Below are 21,970 nucleotides of genomic sequence, written 5' to 3'. Positions count from 1 at the left end.
TGTCCTGTGGGGGACCGATGAGAGTGTGCCTTTTTATGTCACCTGTAGTTCTGGATTCCTCAGGTGGAGATGGTTCAGCTCTGCTTCTCTGTCTGTTCGATGGAGGAGGAGGAGTCTTCCGTGGTGAGGTCTTTTGTCTGCTTGGAAGTTGGGGTCGTAGCGTTTTGACAGGCGGAGAGAGAGAGAGAGAGATCTCGGGACGCAATATCTATAGTTAAATTCTAACACACTGAGGTAAAATAAATCCAACCTTTTCCACTCTATTTTCCTAATCTTACTATCCATCTTAGTTGTTAAATGTCATCTAAACACAATTCATGTCTACTAATAATTTTACCATATCCCTAAACATTGCTTTCACCCACTGTAACATGTTTACTCCAATTAACTCTTTCAGGAAACCATTTTCTTCTATAAATTTAAATACCTACATGTTTCAAACACCACATATTTCACACACTATAAAAGAACGTCTCCATATTTTCTCCATCACTTTAATCCCACTGTTATTTAGAACCGTAGTAACTTTTGTGACTGGACATATCTGCAATGTCGCCACTATCTGCTGGGGAATCTTGTTCATAGAGTTTGTACGTACAAAGCTGTACTTGTGGGTTAGTAGCCTGTTTCTACCGTAATCATTTTCAATAATTGTGCTCAGGTCACCGGTCGGTTGTTCATAGCTTAACAGGGGGTGTTTCTGGTACAGACTAAAACATGGATCCAGTATATTTGGAGATTCCCCTAATCTGTAAATCCCCATCACTTACATATCCCGATCACTTAAACCCGTCCCATCATTTGATACAAGAACTGCATATAGGGGGGGTGAATCATCTTGATTATAACCGCCTCTTGTTTGGGACCGAGTATTTCTAACTCCTCCTCTTGTTGCTCAGCTGATCTTTTGGCTCTGGGGATAAGTGAAAGTCTCTGAAACACAGCTGGAGTCTTGTTAGTGATGTGGGCATTCTCTATGAGTGAACTAATGGTTCCATGTTTTACTTGTTATTGTACTCCCCTTCCAACCAACAAGGTGCCAAGTGTAATGAGCACAATCAACAATGCTATTCTACCTCTTATCCCTAGGGGACCTCACAATTGGTTTGGCTTTGTTCTTGTCATCATCTCTATTTTATCCCTGGTTGTGTCCGTTACAGAATTTAAATAATGAGTACAAAAATAACATATACAAAAAATTGGACTCTTTTTCAGATGTAAAACAAAAAATAGGTTTTCACATTAATGTACAATCTATAAAAATCTATAGACTATTTGTCTTTTGAGCTGTTTCTATCTTTATCTTATTTCTATTTATTGTTTTGTTCCAGCTCTGCCAAATCACTCCTAACTCCCAATAATGTTCTGGAAGTTGCCAGTGAAGGGTGACAATGTGTGAGGTGGTGTCAATTTGCTCCTTTTTCTTTACCTTTAAACCGGAGCGCGTGGGAAGTTTGTTACAACTTTTCACGCTTCCGTCCACCGGGGATGAGCCCACTGTCTTTTATGAACTTTCACCCTCACCCAATCACCTTGCCGAACAGGAGTCTCTTCTGGTTTCTCGTCTGGTATCTCTGTAGTTTTCCTAGCCTGCTGTGTAGACAAAACTTGCATAATATTACTCAAGAGTTCTGACATATTCATCCACTTCTATTTGTCTAATATCTAAAACTGGACCACTCCCTCCTTGGAAAAGGCCCAAGCCTTGGCATATCTCTTGTTGTTATGAGACCTATTGTTGACTACATGTTATTATTTATTAACTACAACGTCACTGAAATCAACATATCTGTATAATCATGACACTCCCTCCTTTGAGCATAAAATGCTCAATTAATATTGCAATGATTACCCTATTATGAACAGGACATGTAAAACCCACAATGTTGCATTAAATAAATATAAATTCTCCGTGTACCCACAAGGCGTACAAAAATATCATATGATGTATGGCTTTCTGATGGCATAAATGCATATTCACAAAAGATTTTCCATTAGCACTTCTAATAGTTTACTTGTTTCAATAATGGCTTTTGTCATGGTATTATGCATCATCGTTGCTGCGAAAAACAATACCCCTGGTGTCGCTAATGCATCTCAATAATTCTAGGATTAGAGGATTGGTTGACACTGCTGAACTAGCATATGATAAAATAATATTTCTCCAAACTGGAGGGAAAATATGAACTATTCTCACAGAGAGTGACCTGCATGAAGGGCTGGTGCCCCTCACTCAAATGAGATATTGCCTTACGCACTACACTATAAATCAGTAAAGTTACTCAAGAATAAATAAATAAAGACTGATTCTTGAAACTGTTGTAAAAACCCTACAACTTCTTCATCCAAGCTCTTAATCAGTGTTATGTTATTTAATCTGCGGCTCATGCCTTAAAACAGATACTTCAGACCGATTATAAAATTGTGTTTATGAGAAAAATGTAATCTGACTCCATAAATCACATAATTGTTTGATTAAAAACTGCACTTCTGGCTAAGAATAAATGAAGTTCCCCTTTAAACACAGCCCCGGTCTTCTGACGGGGTCTATCTATGTACTGGCTGGAAAATGTTGGGCCAGTCTCTGTCGCTCCGTCACAGTTCTCCCGCTAACAGTCACTCTCTAGTTCAGCTGGGTTCTTGTTGACTTCTTCACTGGTTTGAGACAAGCGACCCTATTGGAACACCTCCCTTTGTAGCCAGACTTCACCACAGCAGAATCGAGTTTCTGTTTTCAGGTCTGGACAGCTTCACGTCAGGTGTATCGCCGCCCCTTTCATATTTTGGGTGGAATCCCGTCTTCTTGACCTCACTAGATGTGTTGACACAATAGTTTTCTGTGTGGGGGAACAACATCACTCGTAATGTATTTTCCTTCTCATAATTACAAAAATAGTCTGCTAAATGTTCTACTCTGCTACTTCTAATCTGTGGATGCTCTGTGTAAATGCAATATTCTACTCACTATCTTTTAAATAACATTCGTCCTCTCCCTCCTGTGGTGACATACTGTATGTGGCTCTATGTAGCTGGATTTCAAAATACTCTAGTGCTGAAGATGCATCACCTGATGGTCTGGTCCTCTAAGCTTCCTCATTGTTGTGGTTGATACCAGGCTGTCTGTGGCATTTGGTTCATGTTTGGAAATCCTGTACGTCTTTGACATCTCTGGGACCCCCTGCCTCCGTCGTCATCATGGAAACTGCATGGTGGGCCGTTGTTTGGTGCATGTGGTGGGTATTTCATTTGTTGTTGTGGACAATCTCTAGCCCAATGGCCCAGCTGATTGCATATGTAGCATCCCTCGAACCGGAGAACTTTTCCTCTGCCTCTGCCTCCTCGGAAACCTCCTGGTTGTTGGTTCTCCATCTGATTCTCTGGCACTATCTGAGATTCAACTGTTTGAGATGTCTGCACTGCATTCTCTGGTTCTTCCTGAGCCTGAATTGTTGGAGGAATCTGCCCTGCCTTCTCTGATGTAGCTGCCATTTGCCTTGCCGCTTTCTTGTTTTTATTAGCTTCGGTATCTTTCTCAGCCATTTGTATCTTCAAGAGTCTTAGTTGTAATGTTTTAATTTCTTCGTCTTTTTCCCTCTGGGTTGCTTGGTATTTCATATCGTGGTAAATGAGATGTTGTCTCCATTCTTCAATGGGTATAGCGTCTAATGCCACCACATCTCCCAGGCTTGCCTGCACTGATTGGGGAAGGGCGTTAATGACCGCGTTCTTCCACAGCATTACGACAGACGGTGAAACGTCATGTCGTTCTCCAGTGCAGTCCTCCCACACTCCTTCACATCTCTTCAGGAAGGCATACATGTCTTCCCCCGGTTCTTTTCTCAGGCTGTTGAGGGCATGTAAACTCCGTGTTGTTGGGTAGATTTGACGAATGGCAGCCCAATACCTCGACCTGACTTTGTTGAAGAAAATGTAATCTGGACAGTGTTTCCCACAGATCTGAAATATACTTGGGGGGGAAGGTGCCAGGGGGGGGGGGGCTGCGAGCGGTGTGAGCGGACCGCGGGGCGGGCTTTGTGACGTGCAACACATGTGACAAACAACAAGTTTTAACAACAGGTTTATTCATTAACTTTACATTACTGTATGGCAATATTCATTTTGTACAAAGATGGCACTGTTTGTCAGAGCACTTAATCCGTCTAGGTTTGTTGAAGAACAGCTCCAACGCCTGTGTGTATGAGAACGCCTCATCCCATCCCGCTGGTCCACTGACTGCTATCCGCATACATGCAGCCAGGTGCTCCCCTTTCAGTCGGTTTCTCATGTCAGTTTTCATCTGTAAAACAGACAGTTTGTTTTAAATGAACTATACAGAATGACATGCAAGACACGTACCCTGTTCATCGTAGAAAAATCCCTCTCGCAGTTTACACTGGAGACAGGGATGACCAACCCCGCTGAAGAGAGAAGGCTGAGGTTTGGGTATATTTCTGCCCATTCGTCCTTCTCACTGGCCAGGAGCTGCATGATCTCAGCTTGTGTCTTGTCCTTCAGAGATTAGCCAAGGCAGGGCAAATGAGTATACAGTATAATTGAAACATTTACAGATGTCAAAACAAGCAATTCTAACCGTCAAGTTCATATTAATTTAGGTATTTACCAACCTTAAATGTTCCTTCAAGAACATGCTGCTTGTAGGAGGTCCACTCTTGGATAACTGTGGCATCCTGCCCTGGGATGAATTTGTTGGCAAGGGTCTGCAACATTGAAATGTTGGTTACATCATTGGAGGTAACTGCCTTTGGACCCAGGACACTGAAGGCCCCCAGCACTTCAATATGCTGGAACCTGCTCTCAATGTTGCTCTCCAGGCTGCAGATGTAAGGTTTGAGGACCTGGAATGATATTATACATTTTTCAGTTCAAGGAAAATAAATATTGGAATGTAAAAGTAAGAAGGGATGTATTTACATCTCTGACAAATCTGGCCCACATATCTTCCCGGGGGCGCTCCCCTCCTGATCCTCTCCTCCTCTCCGGCAATGCTAAACGCCCCAAGTCCACCTGGGTTGTCCAAGTCTTGGTGTAGGCGAGCAAGGAACGTTCCGGGGAGTGGGGTCTCGCCTGCCTCCAGAATTCTCCTCAGAGTAACAAGTGTGACTGGCACCTAAATGTGGAAAAAGACAACAATATAATAGGATGGATAATGCAAATAACTGGGAGCATCAAATGCATTTCTTTGTAATCTACCTACTCCTTTATGTGGAGAAAGTTCACATCAGCTCTCTGAAACACCTTAGACAGCATTGCAATGTGGGGCAGCACATCTGCCTGAAGGTAGAGGGCAGCCACAAAGCGGTATGTGGCACAGACATTATAGACCTTTGGCCACTGGGCACTTCCTTGTGGTTGCTTCTTCTGCCAGAGCAGCCAGCACAGCTGGAAGGTTCCTCTGGAGGTTTTGAACAGCTAGGTGCTGCGATAGCCACCTTGTATCTTTCACCTCCTAACAACAAGTAGAAACACTGGTAAGTAAAATATATGTAAATAATATGACACCACAATAGTATTATGAAAATAGGTGAAAACACACCTTGACTTTCAAGTCGTTCAGACCAAGAGTGGTAGCGGCAGCACTCAGTGTGGCTGACCTATTTGCACTATTTCGGAAGAATAGGTGCAGTCCCTGCAGGTGGTTCCTGAAGTTTGCCATATACCTGACAGCATTTGAGGCATCTTTGCATGCCAGTGCTAGTCTGTGAGCAGCACACGCTACAGAAACCAGCTTTGGAAAACTGTCTGTGAGCTGCTTTGCCACTCCATTCAGACGGCCTAAGTTTAAGAATTAAATGCAGTGTTGAGGGCGTCATTTTGTTTCCTTTAATAACAGCTGAAAATACACATTTCACACAATCCATTAGATTTAACCATAAACTCCATACCCGTCATCACTGCTGCACCGTCTGTCCCGAGTCCGTAGAGCCTGTCTACCGGGAGATCCTTCTTCTGTAGTACACTCTTGATGGCAGCAACAACGCTGTCAGCTTTCCCATCTTCCAGAGTTACCAGGTCAAGGAAGTGGTTGAAAACATAACCCTCTTTATCCAGGTGTCTAAAATAAAAATGTATAGGTTTTCACACATATTAATAAATATTAAGTTTAACTAGGCCTACATCTTTATTTAAATGCACATCATACCTTTAAAAAATACCCCACCTAACATGTAAATCCAGCTGGCGGTTTACAGATACATCTGTGGTTTCATCAACCTCTAGGCTGATTGCTTGAGATGACCTTATCTCTTCCAAAATAGGCGACTCTACTATCTCTGCAAGGATCTCCAGCATTTCATCCACTATTCTGTGTGATTGATAATTGTTTCTTTGATCCACCTGAGAAAAAGAGATCATTTAACATTTAGCTGGTTAAAGTTCTTAGTTTCACAAGCATCATTTTGTACTAGGTTTACCTTCAGATATTCAAAGTAATCACAACCCAAAAGCTGAGCTAAACTTAAGAGCTTAGGGTAGTTGGTGTGGTGAGCCATCTCATTCTTTACTAGCCAGTAAAGGCATTTGAATCCACCTATGACGGCCTCATGCTCCATAATAACTGTGGGCTCAAAAGCCTGCATCACTGAGTAGCCTAGACCAAGGGCAAAGACATAATTCATTATATGAGCCAAACATGGTTGATAGGTTGCAGAAATTAGCTTTACATAAAAAAATGATATACCTGATGCAAGTGAGACCTGATGCTTTACACTATATTGATGAGGCTCTGAGGAGATGTGGCGCTCGATATAATCCTTGCGGAAAACAAGAATCCCAACTTCTATGAAAGCCCATTTTAAGGGGCCTTTCTTTATTGGAGGCTTGTGTTGCCTGCAGATTCGGCATAACATTCCTTTTTAAAAAGAAAAACGTGTTAATTCTTACAAAAAATAAGTTTTATTACAAATATGAACTTGCAAATGCCATTCATACCATGCTGGGTGAGGTAGAGCCAATTCTTGAACTGTGGCATTTTGAGCCAATCAGGGTTCCATCCTGAGTGGCGATGCTTGGAATCTGAAAATAATGCATTGGTATTACTGCATTTAAATGGTAGAGTTCTCCTTGCTATTATACTATGTCTGTGTCTGTGTCTGTGATGCTTGGAACTGTGCTGCTTGTTCACCTGCACCTGCTTGTACCACACTGGGACCTGCTGCTGCTTGTATCACACTGGGACCTGCACCTGCTTCTACACTGGGACCTGCTGCTGCTTCTACCACACTGGGACCTGCTGCCTCTCCCTCAGTACTCTGACTAGTTGTGCCAGCATCTTCACTGACCACCGGCTAGAATTGAAAACAAGCTTGAATCTAGTTTGGTCTCTGCATTGCAACTCACTGTTGACTGCAATTGTATAATTTCAGGTCAAATGAACCGACATATATCATTATTGAGACGTATGCATTTATTATTGCCATTGCAAGCAAAATGCTAACATTGGCTAAGTTACCTGTGGTCTCTCCTCCTCTCCTCGTCTCTCCTCCTCATCCTCACGCCGTATTCTCTTAAAATATTTTTGAATACTCATATCTGAGGAGTAATGCAGGGGAAATTAACAGTCTAACCTTAGCTAAAGTTAATCTGTGTCCTTCTAACTGGCATAGCCCGAAGAGAAAACAAATTATAATCTTTTTTATATTTAATTTAGCACACGTAACTTGCACGCAGCAAAGTTGGCCTGGTTACGTTAAATACACTCTTAGTTGCCACTAACTTCAAATAATTCGAATCTCCTACCAAAGTCAGAAAACAGCAACACAATAAGGAGAAAATAGTTACTTTACCTTAGTGTCCGCGTCTTCTAAATTAACGTCTTCTTCTCCGTTTTTCGTTTCCCTCCACGCGATGGCAGCACGAACAGGAGGTGTCGAGCGAGGGATCATACACTAGTTAATCGATCGCAGAGCGAACAGGGGGGGATTATTGTCCCCTAGTTAATCAACCGCAGAGCGAACAGGCACAGGAGACGTAGAGCGAGGGCTCATTGTCCATTAGTTAATCACTCGCAGATGGCGTCGCTCGCGGACGGATACATTTTTTTTTTAAAAGGTCCGAAATATACTTGGGCGGGCCTTAATATACCTGGGCGGCCCGCCCAAGTATTAATATTGTGTGGGAAACACTGCTGGAGAGTTGGTGCATTTGGCCTTGGAATCCACTGCTCTTGCCTCTAGTCTTCCTTCTATCCGTCCAAGCAGTGCCCTCATGTCTCCCAAGCACAGGCGGTCTTGGACTGTGTATTTCTCCAGATCATTCACCCACTTCTGACCTCCTTGTGTAAGTGGAGGTAGTTTTGCCGCTAATGCTTCCATGTCTCTGTGAGTCCATGATTGGTATTTCAATCCTCCTTCTCCAGCCGCTATCAGCGGTAGCATGAATGTTGAGCAGTTCCTGAGTCTTCCAGCTTCAGTTACGGTTGTGGTGTCTGGAGAACCTTCGCCTTCTCTTCTCTTGAGTTGTGCTTCCATACTTTTGCTGAGGTCTTCCATCTTTCTGTTGAGCTCCTCTTCCATCTTTCTGTTGAGCTCCTCTTCCATTCTTATGCCTAGTTCTTCCAATCTTCTGTTGAGCTCACCAGATAGGAGTTTTACCTCATACTCCAAGTCTTTGACACGTGTAGCTGTGGGGAGACCGTCCAACTCCAATACTCCTCCTAAAACACCTAGAGTTGGAGCTTGTATTGGGGGTTGAAAGAAACTGTATTCTTCTGTCATGTAGGGAGGAGGCGCATCTGTCAGGCTTGGAAGGAGCTTTGAAGGTTGGATTACTGGAGCTTCTTCTGTCTTTTCTTTCTTATCTTCCTTTGCTGTGAGCTCTGCTCCTTGAGCCACATACATGCTGTTCGTTGATTCTTGGCTGACATATTTTAGATGGAGTACCAGACTTGTAACTCTAGATTTTCTTTTTTTCAGCTCTGTTCATAGCAATGTTTTCAGGTCCATACCAAGAGGGTTGTCCGGCTTTGATCCATGCTTTTTCCTGTTGTAGGTATTCAGCATTCTCATGTTCAACTACAGCTTTTCCATGGGCTTTCGTTGGTCCAGGCTGATCATCTGCTGGAAACAGTCCTCTCGTTTGCCACTGTTCCAACAGTTTCTCCATGTGGTTCCATCTCTTTTGTCTAAGATTTGGAACTGTTATAGCATCTGATCTGATTTTTATCCTTCCCTTGATATCTGCTGTTGAGCCTGGCCCTGCGTCTAGTCTCAATTTAGTTTGTTTTGGTGACATGTTCTGTAATTATTTATTAACTTATCAAAGATGAAGCACTAATCTGCTGACTAGCACCTTCGTTGCTGTTTGTCCGAACTTTAAATCTTTTTTTTTTTTTTTTTAAGTTGCTCAAGGTTTTATTAATTTTTTTTTTTCAAGTTATAGAATTTTTTTAATATTTTTTTTTATAGGTAAAATATTAATAAAGTTAACTATTATATACAAATTATGCAAATTTAAAATATGAAATGTTAAAATAAAGTTGTACCGTGTATGGTTTTGACTTTGAAATATGAATATGGTTCAAATCCAAATCTCCTGTGTACAGTGCATACCGAAATGTATGAAATTATGCTAATGTCACTACTTGTGTTACCTTCAATAAATTGGTGTTTGAAAAAGTATTATGTAAAGTTTCTTCTCTTATAATTAGAAACCACTTGCAATTCTATCTTGGCGATCAAGCATGTGTTTATTTATAACACTTAAAATTATACTTCACAATGTTATGGTGTTTCTTCTATTTGTGTAAAAATTCTGTACTACCACCAGAGTGCGCTATTTTAATTTCCAGCTTAATCCACTAGGGAATAGCTGTTGCAAAACTGACTTGTTTTTAACAAGGAGAAACCTATTTTCCTTAAAAATATCTTTAAAATAGGAAGAACATTACACTATGGTTAAACAACACAGCACATAACCGCCAAAACACATTTGCAAACAAGAATATTCACAAAACCGCCAATACACATTTACCAGCAGAAGTACTTCCAATAGTTCTAACTCTAACAAGAAGTATGATGTTCTTTAGAAGGTGGAATGCCTAGCCTCAGTGTGTTAAAGCAAACAGAGTACTTCAATTAGCATTTCATGAAATGGCGACTGCCGTGTGGTTCACTGTGAACATGAGGTCAAGACAAGATGGCAACTGGTTTTCCAACCTTTGACCTGAAGAACAAAGGGATTTGAGAAAACACCTGGAGTTGAAATAATGGTGGGGTCATATTTTGTCTAGTAAATTCAACACACAACACTGTAGTTTAAAATAACATTTCTATTTAGTTTACAATGATAAATGGGCCTTATACCCTTACGTCATAGCCCTCTACCCATGTACGTAAATGTTTTGACTTTAAGAGCCAGTATGGTCATCTCTTCTGTTCAAACACACTATTTATGGGACAAAATGGGACGCTATCCAAACACAATCAGAAGAATATCGTCTATCTAACGCACGAATGTCGCACTTCCTGCCGTAACCCACAACGCAATGTCTTTTTGAAAACAGAAATAAAGTAACCACTGAAAGCTTCAAACTCCTCAGGCCTTTTCCTTGAAAAAGGACTTTTTTTAAACAGCCTCACACTGTTGTTAACACAAAACACTCACTCCAATAACCTTAGCTTCAAACTTTGGCTGTGTCTTTGCCTCAAGCAGTCCCGACTGCTTAATGGCCTAAAACCATTCACGTTAACTTAAAACGCAACAAAAGACACCTATAAAAGTGATTGGCCTCTAGCCGACATGTAATAACAGACAAACGAATAGCATGCAGGGTTAAATAGAACAAAAGAAATTGAACTCACCCTGCCTGTGACAAAGCAACGCCAAGTGTGGTAGGATACCAATGTTTATCAATTTAGGCTTGTTTTAACTTAAATTTAGGCAGTCTTTCTCAGGAGTCCAACTTACCAGACAGACACACACTCCTATTGTTCACTATGTAATCTATTGAAGATTTTGAATAAACAGGTACTTCTTTACCTTTCTGTATGGGCCCGAGTGTATGTCTGCCAGCATTGTTCAAGCTCCTTTGAAAACTGCAACTGCTCTCCCGGTGAAACGAGATCAAGTCAGGGTCACCAATTGTTAAATATGTTATTTATTCTCGCGTCCAGGAGAGAAGCTTTAAAATGAGACTAAATGGAGTCTCTGAAAAGATTCAAATGGGATACTTTAATTAAAAAAGGCGCGGTAGTGTTACAGACAGAATATTGTTCCGGCAGAAAACAGCTGTGATCTGGCTCTCCTGAGCAAGAAGAGAAGCGCGAATCCCCCGTTCGGTGCCGTTATATATCCTCTGCTGGCTCCTCCCCGCCAGCCGGCTCGCCTCGCCTCTAATGTCCGTTGTTGCATTTAAACAGAGGATTGGTACTTTTCACCTTCAACATATGCTTAACACGCCTTTTCTCCTCATATTCTCTTTCATCACTTTTCATGTAACACATTCTAAACGCTGTAATCAATACTCTAAAACATACAGAAAATGCTTCACGGCTGGTTTGGTTTCCGGTCATTCCGGATGTTGTCACATGCTACTCTCGTCTGTAAACAATAGTGTATTCAAATAAACTGTACTTTCATTTAATATTCAGCATGGTAGTATCTCGATATCTATAGTTGTAGTGTTAAATCAGTAGGTTTCGGTTTTCACCACACCACGTCATTTCGCTACTCAATTCACCTCTTTAGGAAATCGTATATTAGCCACATGCTAAATGCTAACCGTAGATGAAGGATTTTCAGAATAAAAGCTTAACTGCTTGTGCACAAGAATTTCTGGTTTTTCAGTATAAAAGAGCATTTAACTTGACAGTATGTTTAAACTACATTATACCATCAAAACATTGATTTTAAATTTCTAACAATAGTAACTATAATACAAGGTGTCCGTATATATCTATATATATATAGATATACATACATACATATGTATATAATAAGTGTCACGATACGATTTTATTTTGTATTTGCGTGCATTTCCTGTTTGGAAAGTGGCGCTGTACAGATAGTGGCGATTTTATTTTGGAATTCTTAGCGTGCACTTCATAATTGCCAGTGATGGCACAGCAGCTGCGAATTAAGACAACGATACACAGAAAACAATGACACAATGCACAACTTTTCAAAGAGCTCGACATGTCAGTGTACTGCGTGTATCATATCGTCACCTTCTTAAACTAATGGCCAAAGTCATATTTTGGAGAAAATGTTTTTTTTGCCTAAATCATCTCTTCTTGATGCTGGCCACCTCTGGTAAAATTGCCTACATCCTTATTGAAAAGAAAGTGCTGTTCCTGCCCTGATAGTATAATGGCCTATGTCAAGAGTGTGACATAGGTAATATATTTAAAAAAGATAATTGCTTGAATCACATTGTCTTGTGACTTAGGCAATTTGACAAGCTTTACAAAATGGCTGCTTCAAGAAGAAAGAAAAACTAACAGATACATTAAGTTATTTTCATGGTTCAGGGCTTGTCCCCTGTTGGTAAGTAATGTTTACTATACTATAGGCTAGGCTATAAATGTTGTGTAGTTATTTAGTCTTTTAATTTCACAATTTATAGTTACTGTAGCTAATGTAGCTACTATAGTTACTGTAGCTAATGTAGCTACTGTAGCTCCATGAAGCATGAACACATTTCCCTCAGGGACAATAGAGACTAATCTAAAAACGAATCTAATCTTTCAAAAGTAACGGTTACAATTACAGCATAACTATGTATAAGGAAAAGTACATTTTGCGTTTGTCTGTTTCAATTCTTAATATTGTATTATTGTCTCCTTTTTCCACATTAGATTTCCATCTTATTAGGGAAGATTAAATGTTTCTTTAACTGAATTTGGCCAAATAATATTCATTAAATAGCTTTAATGTATTAATGCATAGGACCACAGTGCAATTACAAAAATGTTTTTCCCAAACATCACACAGTTGTGACCGTAGGCCTACTCTTTTTTGGTAGGAGATGCACTTGACTTTTCAGACACCTATCAGGAATCATCCAATGAAAATGAGGATGATTCGTGTCGTTAAAGAGGTGGAGCAGCATGTACCAGGCCAAGACACTGTGAATGTTTCTCAATGTCGAGGACGCTTCCTTGTCCTCCGAGTCAGGTCCATCAGAGGCTAGGCAAGAATCCTTCCTGGCATTCGGAGAACGAAGAATGGAACAGTCTAGCAAGTGTGTAGGTGTGCGTCATATGACAGGCCCCACCTTACATTTTCCGCCTCATTTTGGAAATTGGTCCGTGCGCAAAGCATTGTGGGGATTTTAAGACCGTGGAGGATACACATGTGCAGCCTCGAAATTTCCAGCAACGAATTACGCCGGCCTCGGTAGAATTCCAAGGATCCTGGACATTGGAACAGTCCTTCGGCGGCACTCGATGACGTAGTATCCTTGAAATAGTGGCTCTGGAGCAGCTTTCCTCGACATTGAGATACACCCTGAATCAGATGGAGCAGACAATAACCTAAACACTTTCATTGAAGAAGAGAGTGTTGCTGAAGATGCCAAGCAGACCCGTCCACACCATGAATAAGACATAGATGATGATGATAATGTTATCAAAGACCCAAACTACAATCCATCCTCTGATGAGTCCTCTGTCCCTGAAAATTAAGACAGTCTGGCAGCAACTTCAGAACATTATGGTCCTCATCTAAAGGATGTGTATGAAAACAATACGGTCAAAAGGAAACAACATAAATACCTCAGCCCAGAAACATGGAAGCAAAATAAACCCAAGAAGAAACGTCTCAAAGAAATGGCATACAAGGTGACAAAGAAATACTGTAGCTGCAAAGGCTATGGGCCTTCCCTGCAATTCAAAGTTCTGTCAGCGAGTCACGACTCGAAACTGTCAATCCATTACAGAAGAGCAGAGGCAGTGGATATTTCAGAAAGTTTGGTCAATGGACAACTGGGAAGAACATAGGTAATACGTCACCACTTTGGTCACAAAGGTTGCCATGAAGCAAAAGAAAGAAAGTTGGTGAGGGATCTCAACGGAAACTTCAGGATGAAACGAATGTGTGCAAAGCTTTTTTTCTTCTAAACTTGGTATCCCTGAAAGAACCATTACACTGGCTGAACAAAGACACCATCGACCATGACGAACAAGTGGCAGACCCGCCAACTACATCTCTACCTAAGAGTGGCAAAAATGCAAAGCTGGAAACTGCTGTTGCAGATTTCCTTAAGGACTGGTAGGATCTGCCCACTGTTGATTCGCACTACTACAGAAGCACAGCGACCTACAAAGACAAGAAGTTCTCATTCATAACACTCCGTTCGATGTCTCACTATGGGATGCGCCTCAACGCGTATGCAAACAGAAGTATCAATCTCATTACGCCAATCCTGATTGGCTGGTGATCTTGACGTCTACGTCAGGGAATCCACCCACCCTTTAAGTAGCTTGTGCTACGTCGCAGTGTCATTCAAACACCTCTTCTCGCTTCAGAGCACATCTCGAATATCAGTAGCCGGGCTAGCTTAACGGTCCACAGACTGAACCCAAGCTAATATTCGGTTGACGGGCGCTTGCCGGTTACTTTTTTGCTTTGCAGAAGAATTGAACAAATGTTAACACACCAGTTAATATTGTAATCTGCCCCGCCGTTTATTCTTTCGAAATAACGGTAAGGTTTGATTTTTTTCTTCAAACAGTAACATACCTGTTGCTAGTTTATCCCTCCGCGCCGACACCACGGCGAGCGAGGACGGACTCTTCTCTCCCTCACACCAGAGGAGACGGAGATAAGAAAGATATTAACACACCAGTTAATATTTTTTAAAGAAAAATCTACCCTGTCGTTTTTTCCTTTCGGAATAACGATAAGGTTGGATTTTTTTCGGTAACATACCTGTTACTAGCTTGTTCCTCCACGTTGACACCCCGGCAAACGAGGATGGACCCTTCTCTCCCTCACACCGGAGGAGTGGGAGGCTCGGAGGCTCGGCTCTGCGGCTGCGGGTTTAAGATCTCGGGCACGGACTCACACCAGGTCTGCTCGTCCTGCCTTGGGCTGGAACACGCCCAGGAAGCTATCGATACCCCGGTTCGTGCGGGCATTGTGCCCGCTTCACCATCAAGAGCCTCCGCCGACGGCTAGCGCGCCAAGCTAGCCTGTCGGGACAGGACCCCTTCATGTCCGTTGATTCGCCGACCGGCAATCGGGACCTCCCCTGGCCTTAAGTGGCAAAGGAGACCTCCAGATCTTACTATGAGTGGAAGAACTTGCCCCAAGCAGCGAGGATGAAGAGGCAGCTTCTCCCAGTCTTTCCAGAGATGCTGGACGAGGTGTCGGTCTCGTGGAGAGACCGCCCTTTCAGCAACAAGGCCCCAATCCAGGGTGCCTCCTCTTTGGACTGTGACGGCATGGAGAAGCTCGGCCTGCTCCGCATGCCGCCCATGGAGCCGCTGGTGGCATCCCACCTCCAACCTCGGCTGGCTTCGGCACCGAGCAGGAACCCCACGCTACCGGCAAAGGCAGATCGCTTCCAGTCAGCAATGACCGAACGAGCCTATAAAGACGCAGCTTTGTCCGCCAGAGCGCTCAACGTCTCCTCGCTGCTGACCGCCTACCAGGCGGAGCTCTGCGAGGACATGACGAACAAACCTGAGCCTGCCGTGTGGGACGAAATCGCAGCGATCACGGACATTTGCCTCCGTGTGCAGCGCTGTGCAGTCCAAGCCACGGGCAAAGCACTGGGGATAATGGTGGTACAGGAGAGAGCCAGGTGGCTTAACCTGACGAACCTTCCAGACCGGGAAAAAGAGGACGTCTTGGACATGCCTATTGTTCCCGAGGGCATATTTGGCTCCGCTCTAGCTTCAATGCTGCAGCGGTGTGAATCCAAAAAGAAGGAGGATGAGGCTCTCCAGCTTTGTCTTCCCCGAAGGGTCCAGCCGCCGCCTTCAACGGCCCCGCGGCAGTCCTTCGCTCAGGCTGCCTCACGTGCTGCCCGTTTCAAGATCCCGAAACAGCAGAGGCCACAGCCCGCCCCGGGTCTCCAGCCCAGACACGAGGCGAGGACGAGCTGGCCAAGAAAGTCTCCGGTTCCGGCAGCAGCCGCTCAGGCACAGCCGGTCCAGACTTTCAGCCACCAGACGAGGAAGAAGAAAAGGGCGGCCTGACAGCCTCCTCTCCTCTCCTCGATAAAGGAGCTGGAAGTTCCCTGTTCTCCAGCTCCAGAACACGTTCCAGTGTTAGATGCTCATTTGTTTCCGGGGTGCAACCATGCCCCCACCTTCCCGCCGCCTCGAGTGATGTCAGAACGTCATACTCAAGTTCGCGCCATGAGGGTAATGGACTTAACATCAAAGACAGAAGCTCCGCTGCTCGTTTAAGTCACACAAAAACATGTCATCACTATTGTTTCTTAATAAATCATTTTCCACTGTCGTTTCCAGGCTTAAAGCCAAGGGCGTGGTCAATAAAAATGAAAAGAAAAACAATAAAAACAACTAGAGAATGCAATTCCTGAAGAAATTGCTAGTGGGAATGCTTTATGCTGAAAATCTGACGCTAAATTGTTGAAATGTAATGTGTAAGAAAAAAAGTGAATAATTTAGATTGAAATGATACATGAACACTGGGGGCTTGAATGTGTGATGAGAGAAGAAAAGAAAGTGAAAAGGCTTGGAATAGCAGCAGAATATTTGAACCGCAAACTTCTGAACTAACTTGATGGCGAATGATCTGTCGCCATGGCAACGGCATTTGATGACACCTCATAATACGCTTAGATGCGTTGATGGCTGCATTGTTACCAAACCTGTGAAGTTTTGGGCTGTTTGGAGTATTTTCACTGAAGTTATGAGAAAACCGTGTTTCAAGGCGAGCATTGTGTTGCCGTGGCAACGGCATTTGAAGAAATCTCAAAACTGTCCTGTAGATGTCTTCACGGCTGGACTGTTAGCACACTTGTGAAGTTTGAGCACTTTTTGAACATTTGCATAGGAGTTATAGCGACATCATGTTTTATGGCGAGGGATGCGTTTCCATGGAAACGGCATATGGTGAGATCTCAAATTTGTCGTAGAGCTGTTGAGGCATGAACCGGTGATATACAAGTGAAGATTGGGGGATGATTGGACCGTGTCCATTGAACTTATAGCGACATCATGTTTTATGGCGAGGGATGCGTTTCCATGGAAACGGCATATGGTGAGATCTCAGATTTGGCGTAGAGCTGTTGAGGCATTGACCGGTGATGTACAAGTGAAGATTGGGGGACGATTGGATCGTGTCGATGGGACTTACAGCCACATCGTGTTTCATGGCGAGTGGTCCGTTGCCATGGCAACGGCATTTGATGACACCCCATACTACGCTTAGATGCGTCTGGCTGCATCGTTACCAAACCTGTGAAGTTCTGGGCTGTTTGGAGTATTTTCACTGAAGTTATGAGAAAACCGTGTTTCAAGGCGAGCATTGTGTTGCCATGGCAACGGCATTTGAAGAAATCTCAAAACTGTCCTGTAGATCAGTGGTTCTCAAAGTGGGGTCCGCGACCCCCCGGGGGTCCGTGGCACTCTGCCAGGGGGTCCGTGAAAAGTTTTCAGATTCATTCATTGAAATTATCATGATATCATTTTTTTTTCATTATTATTTTTTTTACAAAAGGCTTCAAGTTCAACAAATAATATTTTATTTTTTTTAATCTAAAATAGTTCATAGATTACGTTCTAATCTAACGAATCTATACATTTAAAAATCAAGCGCGTCACCCGTTACCATGGAAACAACAATAACTGGTACGTCAGTCAGAGAGCGCCACTTCTAGCATCATAGGATAACACGGCTAGCATACTACGAAGATGGACCGATTTTTAAAACGACCGGTTACGGCTACAAATGAAGTAAATGAAAAACAAAAGTAAGGAAATACGATGAGGAGTATCTCCAATATGGATTTATTGAAGTGGAAGGGAAACCGAAATGTCTGATATGCCTGCGGTGTCTTGCCAATGAGGCGATGAAGCCTGCCAAATTGAAGAGGCACCTCGAGACCAAGCATCCAGATTATGTAAAAAAAGACCGGGCTTTTTTTGAGAGGAAGGGCGAGGACTACAGCCAGCAACAACAACGGATGGTTAATGTTACGTCTGTTTCTGCTAAAGAGCAGACGACGAATTTAGGACATGTCTGCTGATATCAAATCACAACTGCTGGAAAGACTGAGAGGGTCTAAATTCGCGGTTCAATTGGATGAGTCCATTGATGTGTCCGGCTCTGCGCGGCTCATCGCACTGGCGCGAGAGGAGAGGGAGAGCCGCAGAAGTGAGACTGACTGAGATTACTTTGAGCAACATGCATGGGAATAAGTTACAATATAATACATTTGTGTATATTTCTCGCTATTCAGATGGTCTGCTGCCTGGTGCTGCTGTTGCGCAATGTGCAGTAGTGTCCTCTTTTCGCACCATGACATTATCAGTTATGAATTTGTTTTTCACTGCTTGAGAAAATGGATTTGTGGCTGAGAGCGTGTGAAAAATCTCAATTGTGTGAGAGTTGGCAGCCCTGTGAACTCGCTTGACATTATTATGTATGAAACTGCCAATCAGATTTATTTACTTATTAATCGAAGGTGCCGGAACGCTGTTCTGGATCGTTCCCGCCCACTTTAACCCCTGTGTGTGTGTGTGTGTGTGTGTGTGTGTGTGTGTGTGTGTGTGTGTGTGTGTGTGTGTGTGTGTGTGTGTGTGTGTGTGCGTGCAACAGAAATGTCAGATACTGTATGTTGCATTTATTGATTTAGTTTGATATGTGTGTCTTCAGAGAGAAGCAATCAGCTTCATGGACTGCCTTGCATCACTCCAATAGTGTCCAGAGCTGGCTGCCATTACAAGTAGTGGTTTGGGATTGTAGCAATGCAGTTGCAGTTGTTTTGCAATTTACTTGATATATGTTGCAATGCAGGCATGTGTTCAATTGTTTATAGCCTGCATTTATTTTGTTATTAGACTTTTATAAATCATTTAATTTTAACTAAGAGTGAAACACTTGGTGTGTGTGTGTGTGTGTGTGTGTGTGTGTGTGTGTGTGTGTGTGTGTGTGTGTGTGTATGTGTGTGCGCGTGCGTGCGTGTGTGTGTGTGTGTTGAAATGCACTTCAAATGATCACTTTTCTCTTGATTTCCCTTTGATATTTTGTTTAGGTACAGTGTTACTTGCAGCTGATTGATTGATTGTTTTATGGGTATTCTGTGTTGAGATGGTGCAAATATTTTTAATACATATCTAATATATTTCTAATACATTGCTCTTGTGTTGTTCTTTCACATAACTAACACTATAGAAGTGTAAAAAATAGGCTACGTCAGATGATTATTCCAAGGGACATACATGTCAAGTCAAGTCAATTTTTATTTATATAGCCCAAAATCACAAATCAGAATGAGGGGGTCCTTGGTGTATTCTCTATCTTGTAAGGGGTCCTTGGCTGAAAAACAATTGAGAACCTCTGCTGTAGATGTCTTCAGGGCTGGACTGTTTGCACACTGCTATCTGAAGTCTTCTGCTCTGAGCATGTCAGTTGGAGTGATGACATCATCGTGTTCCATTGCACAGGTGTTTATAGTTGAGCTAACGAGGTGCCTAGACTTCAAAGGCTTCATTGTTCTGAATGAGAGATGAACCTCTTACATGTGAACGTTTTGTGGAAGAACCGTAACAGATATCTGTGAAATTTCAAACGTGAAGCATGTCAAGGAAGTTGAGTATCTGAAGTGTAATTTTTGTGTACTTTCGGGTTAATAATGTGGCCTTTTTGGCAGTTTAACTAAAGGTGTGCGGCTGCTGCTGTGAGGAAATATCTGCCTGAAATTACAATGGGCTTTAATGGAGACACGTTTTTGTCACTTCATGCCCTCAAGCGGCACTTTGTTTAATTATTTTGCTTAATTATTTGTCATTTTTCAAGCTACGGGATGTTTTCCTACGTTTGTCATGAAAAATTATGTCTCAGGAATGTAGGGTTTTGAATTATGGCAGTTTAAAAAAAATATATGAGGGCAAATTTCAAACTGTCCTCCACTCATCACGCACTCTGCCTTAACGAGCTGCGCAATGTTAAAGTTCAAATGTAAAAAATGTGATGAATTATGGGATGTATCTCTGGAATTATGAAAGTTATGAATGAGAAAAGTAATAGCCATCGATTCCCGACAGAGCTGAACGTTTTGATGTTTGAACGGAGTTTCTGCGATGTTCAATGCGGGAGAAGAAGCGCGGCAAAATAAGTCGGCGGAATAATAAACTTTTCGTGCATAGAAGAACAGTTAGTTGGAATGCTGTTAACAGCATTCCCACAAAATAAACAGTCTTGAAGTCTACCCCACTTCTAAGAGTGGCCGCTGCCTCTCTCAGAAGGCGGACGATGGACGGGGCTGTGAAGGCATCACCGCCACGCGCATGCGCATTGTCGACCGGGGTTGTCAACCTGGGGTACCACCGTGTTCAGACACTAGAGGGCCCCATAACCCAACAAATAAAGACACAGAGGGCAGACGACAGGGATGTGATATCTCCACAAGCTTTGAGAAGCGAAAAGTGGGGGATGCTCACAGATTCTGCTTGGGTTTTCAAGACAATAGCACGGGGTTACAGACTCCAATTCGCTGTCACCCCCCCTCACTCTTCGGTCATTCTGCATTCGCAAGCCCGGGGAGAGTCGGCCCATATTCTGGAGCAAGAGATTCTCTCGCTACTAGAAAAGAAGGCTATATCTATAATACCCTCCGAACAGAGTCAGAGCGGCTTTTATTCCAAGTATTTCCTCGTTCCCAAATGGGGAGGGAACGGAATACGGCCTATACTAGATATGAGAGCTCTGAACAAATATCTCAAAAGATACAGATTCAGAATGCTCACTCACACATCTCTGTTGCGTCTCGTGCGCCAAAACGATTGGTTCACATCACTCGACCTGAAAGACACGTATTTCCACATCCCAGTATATTATCCACACAGGAAATATCTGAGGTTCGCCTTTCAGGGTGTCTGTTACGAGTACAGAGTACTTCCCTTCGGTCTGTCTCTCAGCCCACGAGTGTTAGTACGGTGTGCGGAAGCCGTGATAGCCCCGTTAAGACAACAGGGTATTCGCCTGGCAACTTATCTGGACGATTGGCTCCTTCTCGCACAGTCGGAGCAAGAGGCTATTACGCAGACAAATGTCCTCGTAAAACACCTGCTCGACCTGGGTTTCGTAATAAACACAGAAAAGAGCATGTTGTCCCCAGCCCAGACTTTACTCTTCCTGGGCCTATGCCTGAATTCGGTGCCCTTTACAGCCCGCCTGTCAGCCTTCAGGGCTTGCCTCGCTCATTTCCAGCCACGCAAATATGTTCTCTTCAGGTCATGTCTGCGGTTACTGGGGCTCATGGCGTCAGCCATCCTGGTGGTACGACTGGGACGCTTACACATGAGGGAGTTTCAGCGCTGGGTAGCTGCCCTCAGACTGGACCCCGTGCGTCATGGCGCACGGAGAGTGACGGTCACTATGAAATGCATAATGGCACTGCGCCACTGGCTGCACCCGAATTTTCTAGTACGGGGCGTGCCTATGGGTGCTGTCCTATCGCGGAAGGTGGTCACCACAGACGCATGTCTGACGGGCTGGGGGGGTATATACGAAGGTCGACCTGTGAGGGGTCTCTGGAGCAGAGACCTCCAACGGTCACACATAAATTATCTGGAGCTTTTAGCGGTGTTCCTCACCCTGAAACACTTTCTGCCTTTTCTCAGAAGACATCATGTCCTCATGAGGACAGACAACACGACCACAATATCGTATATAAACCGCCAAGGGGGTTTGCGTTCTCTCCAGTTACACATGCTGGCACGCAAATTGATCTTATGGAGCTGCGGACGTCTCCTCTCTCTGAGAGCGACGCATGTACCAGGAGTGATGAACCTCGGGGCAGATCTGCTGTCCA

At 43.2% G+C, this 21,970-nt stretch overlaps 1 protein-coding gene and 1 long non-coding RNA gene across 5 annotated transcripts; one reads left to right on the top strand and one right to left on the bottom strand.

Annotated features, from left to right (window-relative positions):
- Nucleotides 1-4,000: 4,000 nt before the first annotated feature.
- Nucleotides 4,001-9,715, bottom strand: LOC307021309 (zinc finger protein 862-like). Of its 4 annotated transcripts, none has more exons than XM_079653309.1 (12): nt 7,469-9,715; nt 7,142-7,304; nt 6,949-7,032; nt 6,432-6,868; nt 6,179-6,354; nt 5,904-6,073; nt 5,555-5,793; nt 5,216-5,467; nt 4,933-5,128; nt 4,626-4,856; nt 4,415-4,509; nt 4,001-4,297 (listed from the first exon to the last, which is right to left on the bottom strand). In XM_079653309.1, the coding sequence occupies exons 1-8, from the start codon at nt 7,544-7,546 to the stop codon at nt 5,336-5,338; spliced, it is 1,479 nt and encodes a 492-aa protein (XP_079509435.1). In that variant the 5' UTR covers nt 7,547-9,715; the 3' UTR covers nt 4,001-4,297; nt 4,415-4,509; nt 4,626-4,856; nt 4,933-5,128; nt 5,216-5,335. The 4 variants fall into 4 exon arrangements, with proteins under 4 accessions (XP_079509435.1, XP_079509436.1, XP_079509433.1 ...); XM_079653310.1 differs by having other exon boundaries at nt 4,001-4,509; nt 6,432-6,607; nt 6,698-6,868; nt 7,469-9,714; XM_079653307.1 differs by having other exon boundaries at nt 4,001-4,509.
- A 7,808-nt stretch (nt 9,716-17,523) lies between these two features.
- Nucleotides 17,524-19,286, top strand: LOC307021546. The gene is made up of 2 exons (XR_013803178.1): nt 17,524-18,309; nt 18,811-19,286. It is a non-coding gene; the product is annotated as an uncharacterized lncRNA (long non-coding RNA).
- The last annotated feature ends 2,684 nt before the right edge of the window (nt 19,287-21,970 follow it).

Source organism: Notothenia rossii (assembly GCF_949606895.1).
Source record: "Notothenia rossii genome assembly, chromosome: 10".
Classification (NCBI taxonomy): Eukaryota; Metazoa; Chordata; class Actinopteri; order Perciformes; family Nototheniidae; genus Notothenia; species Notothenia rossii.
This window is presented reverse-complemented; position numbering and strand designations above follow the sequence as displayed.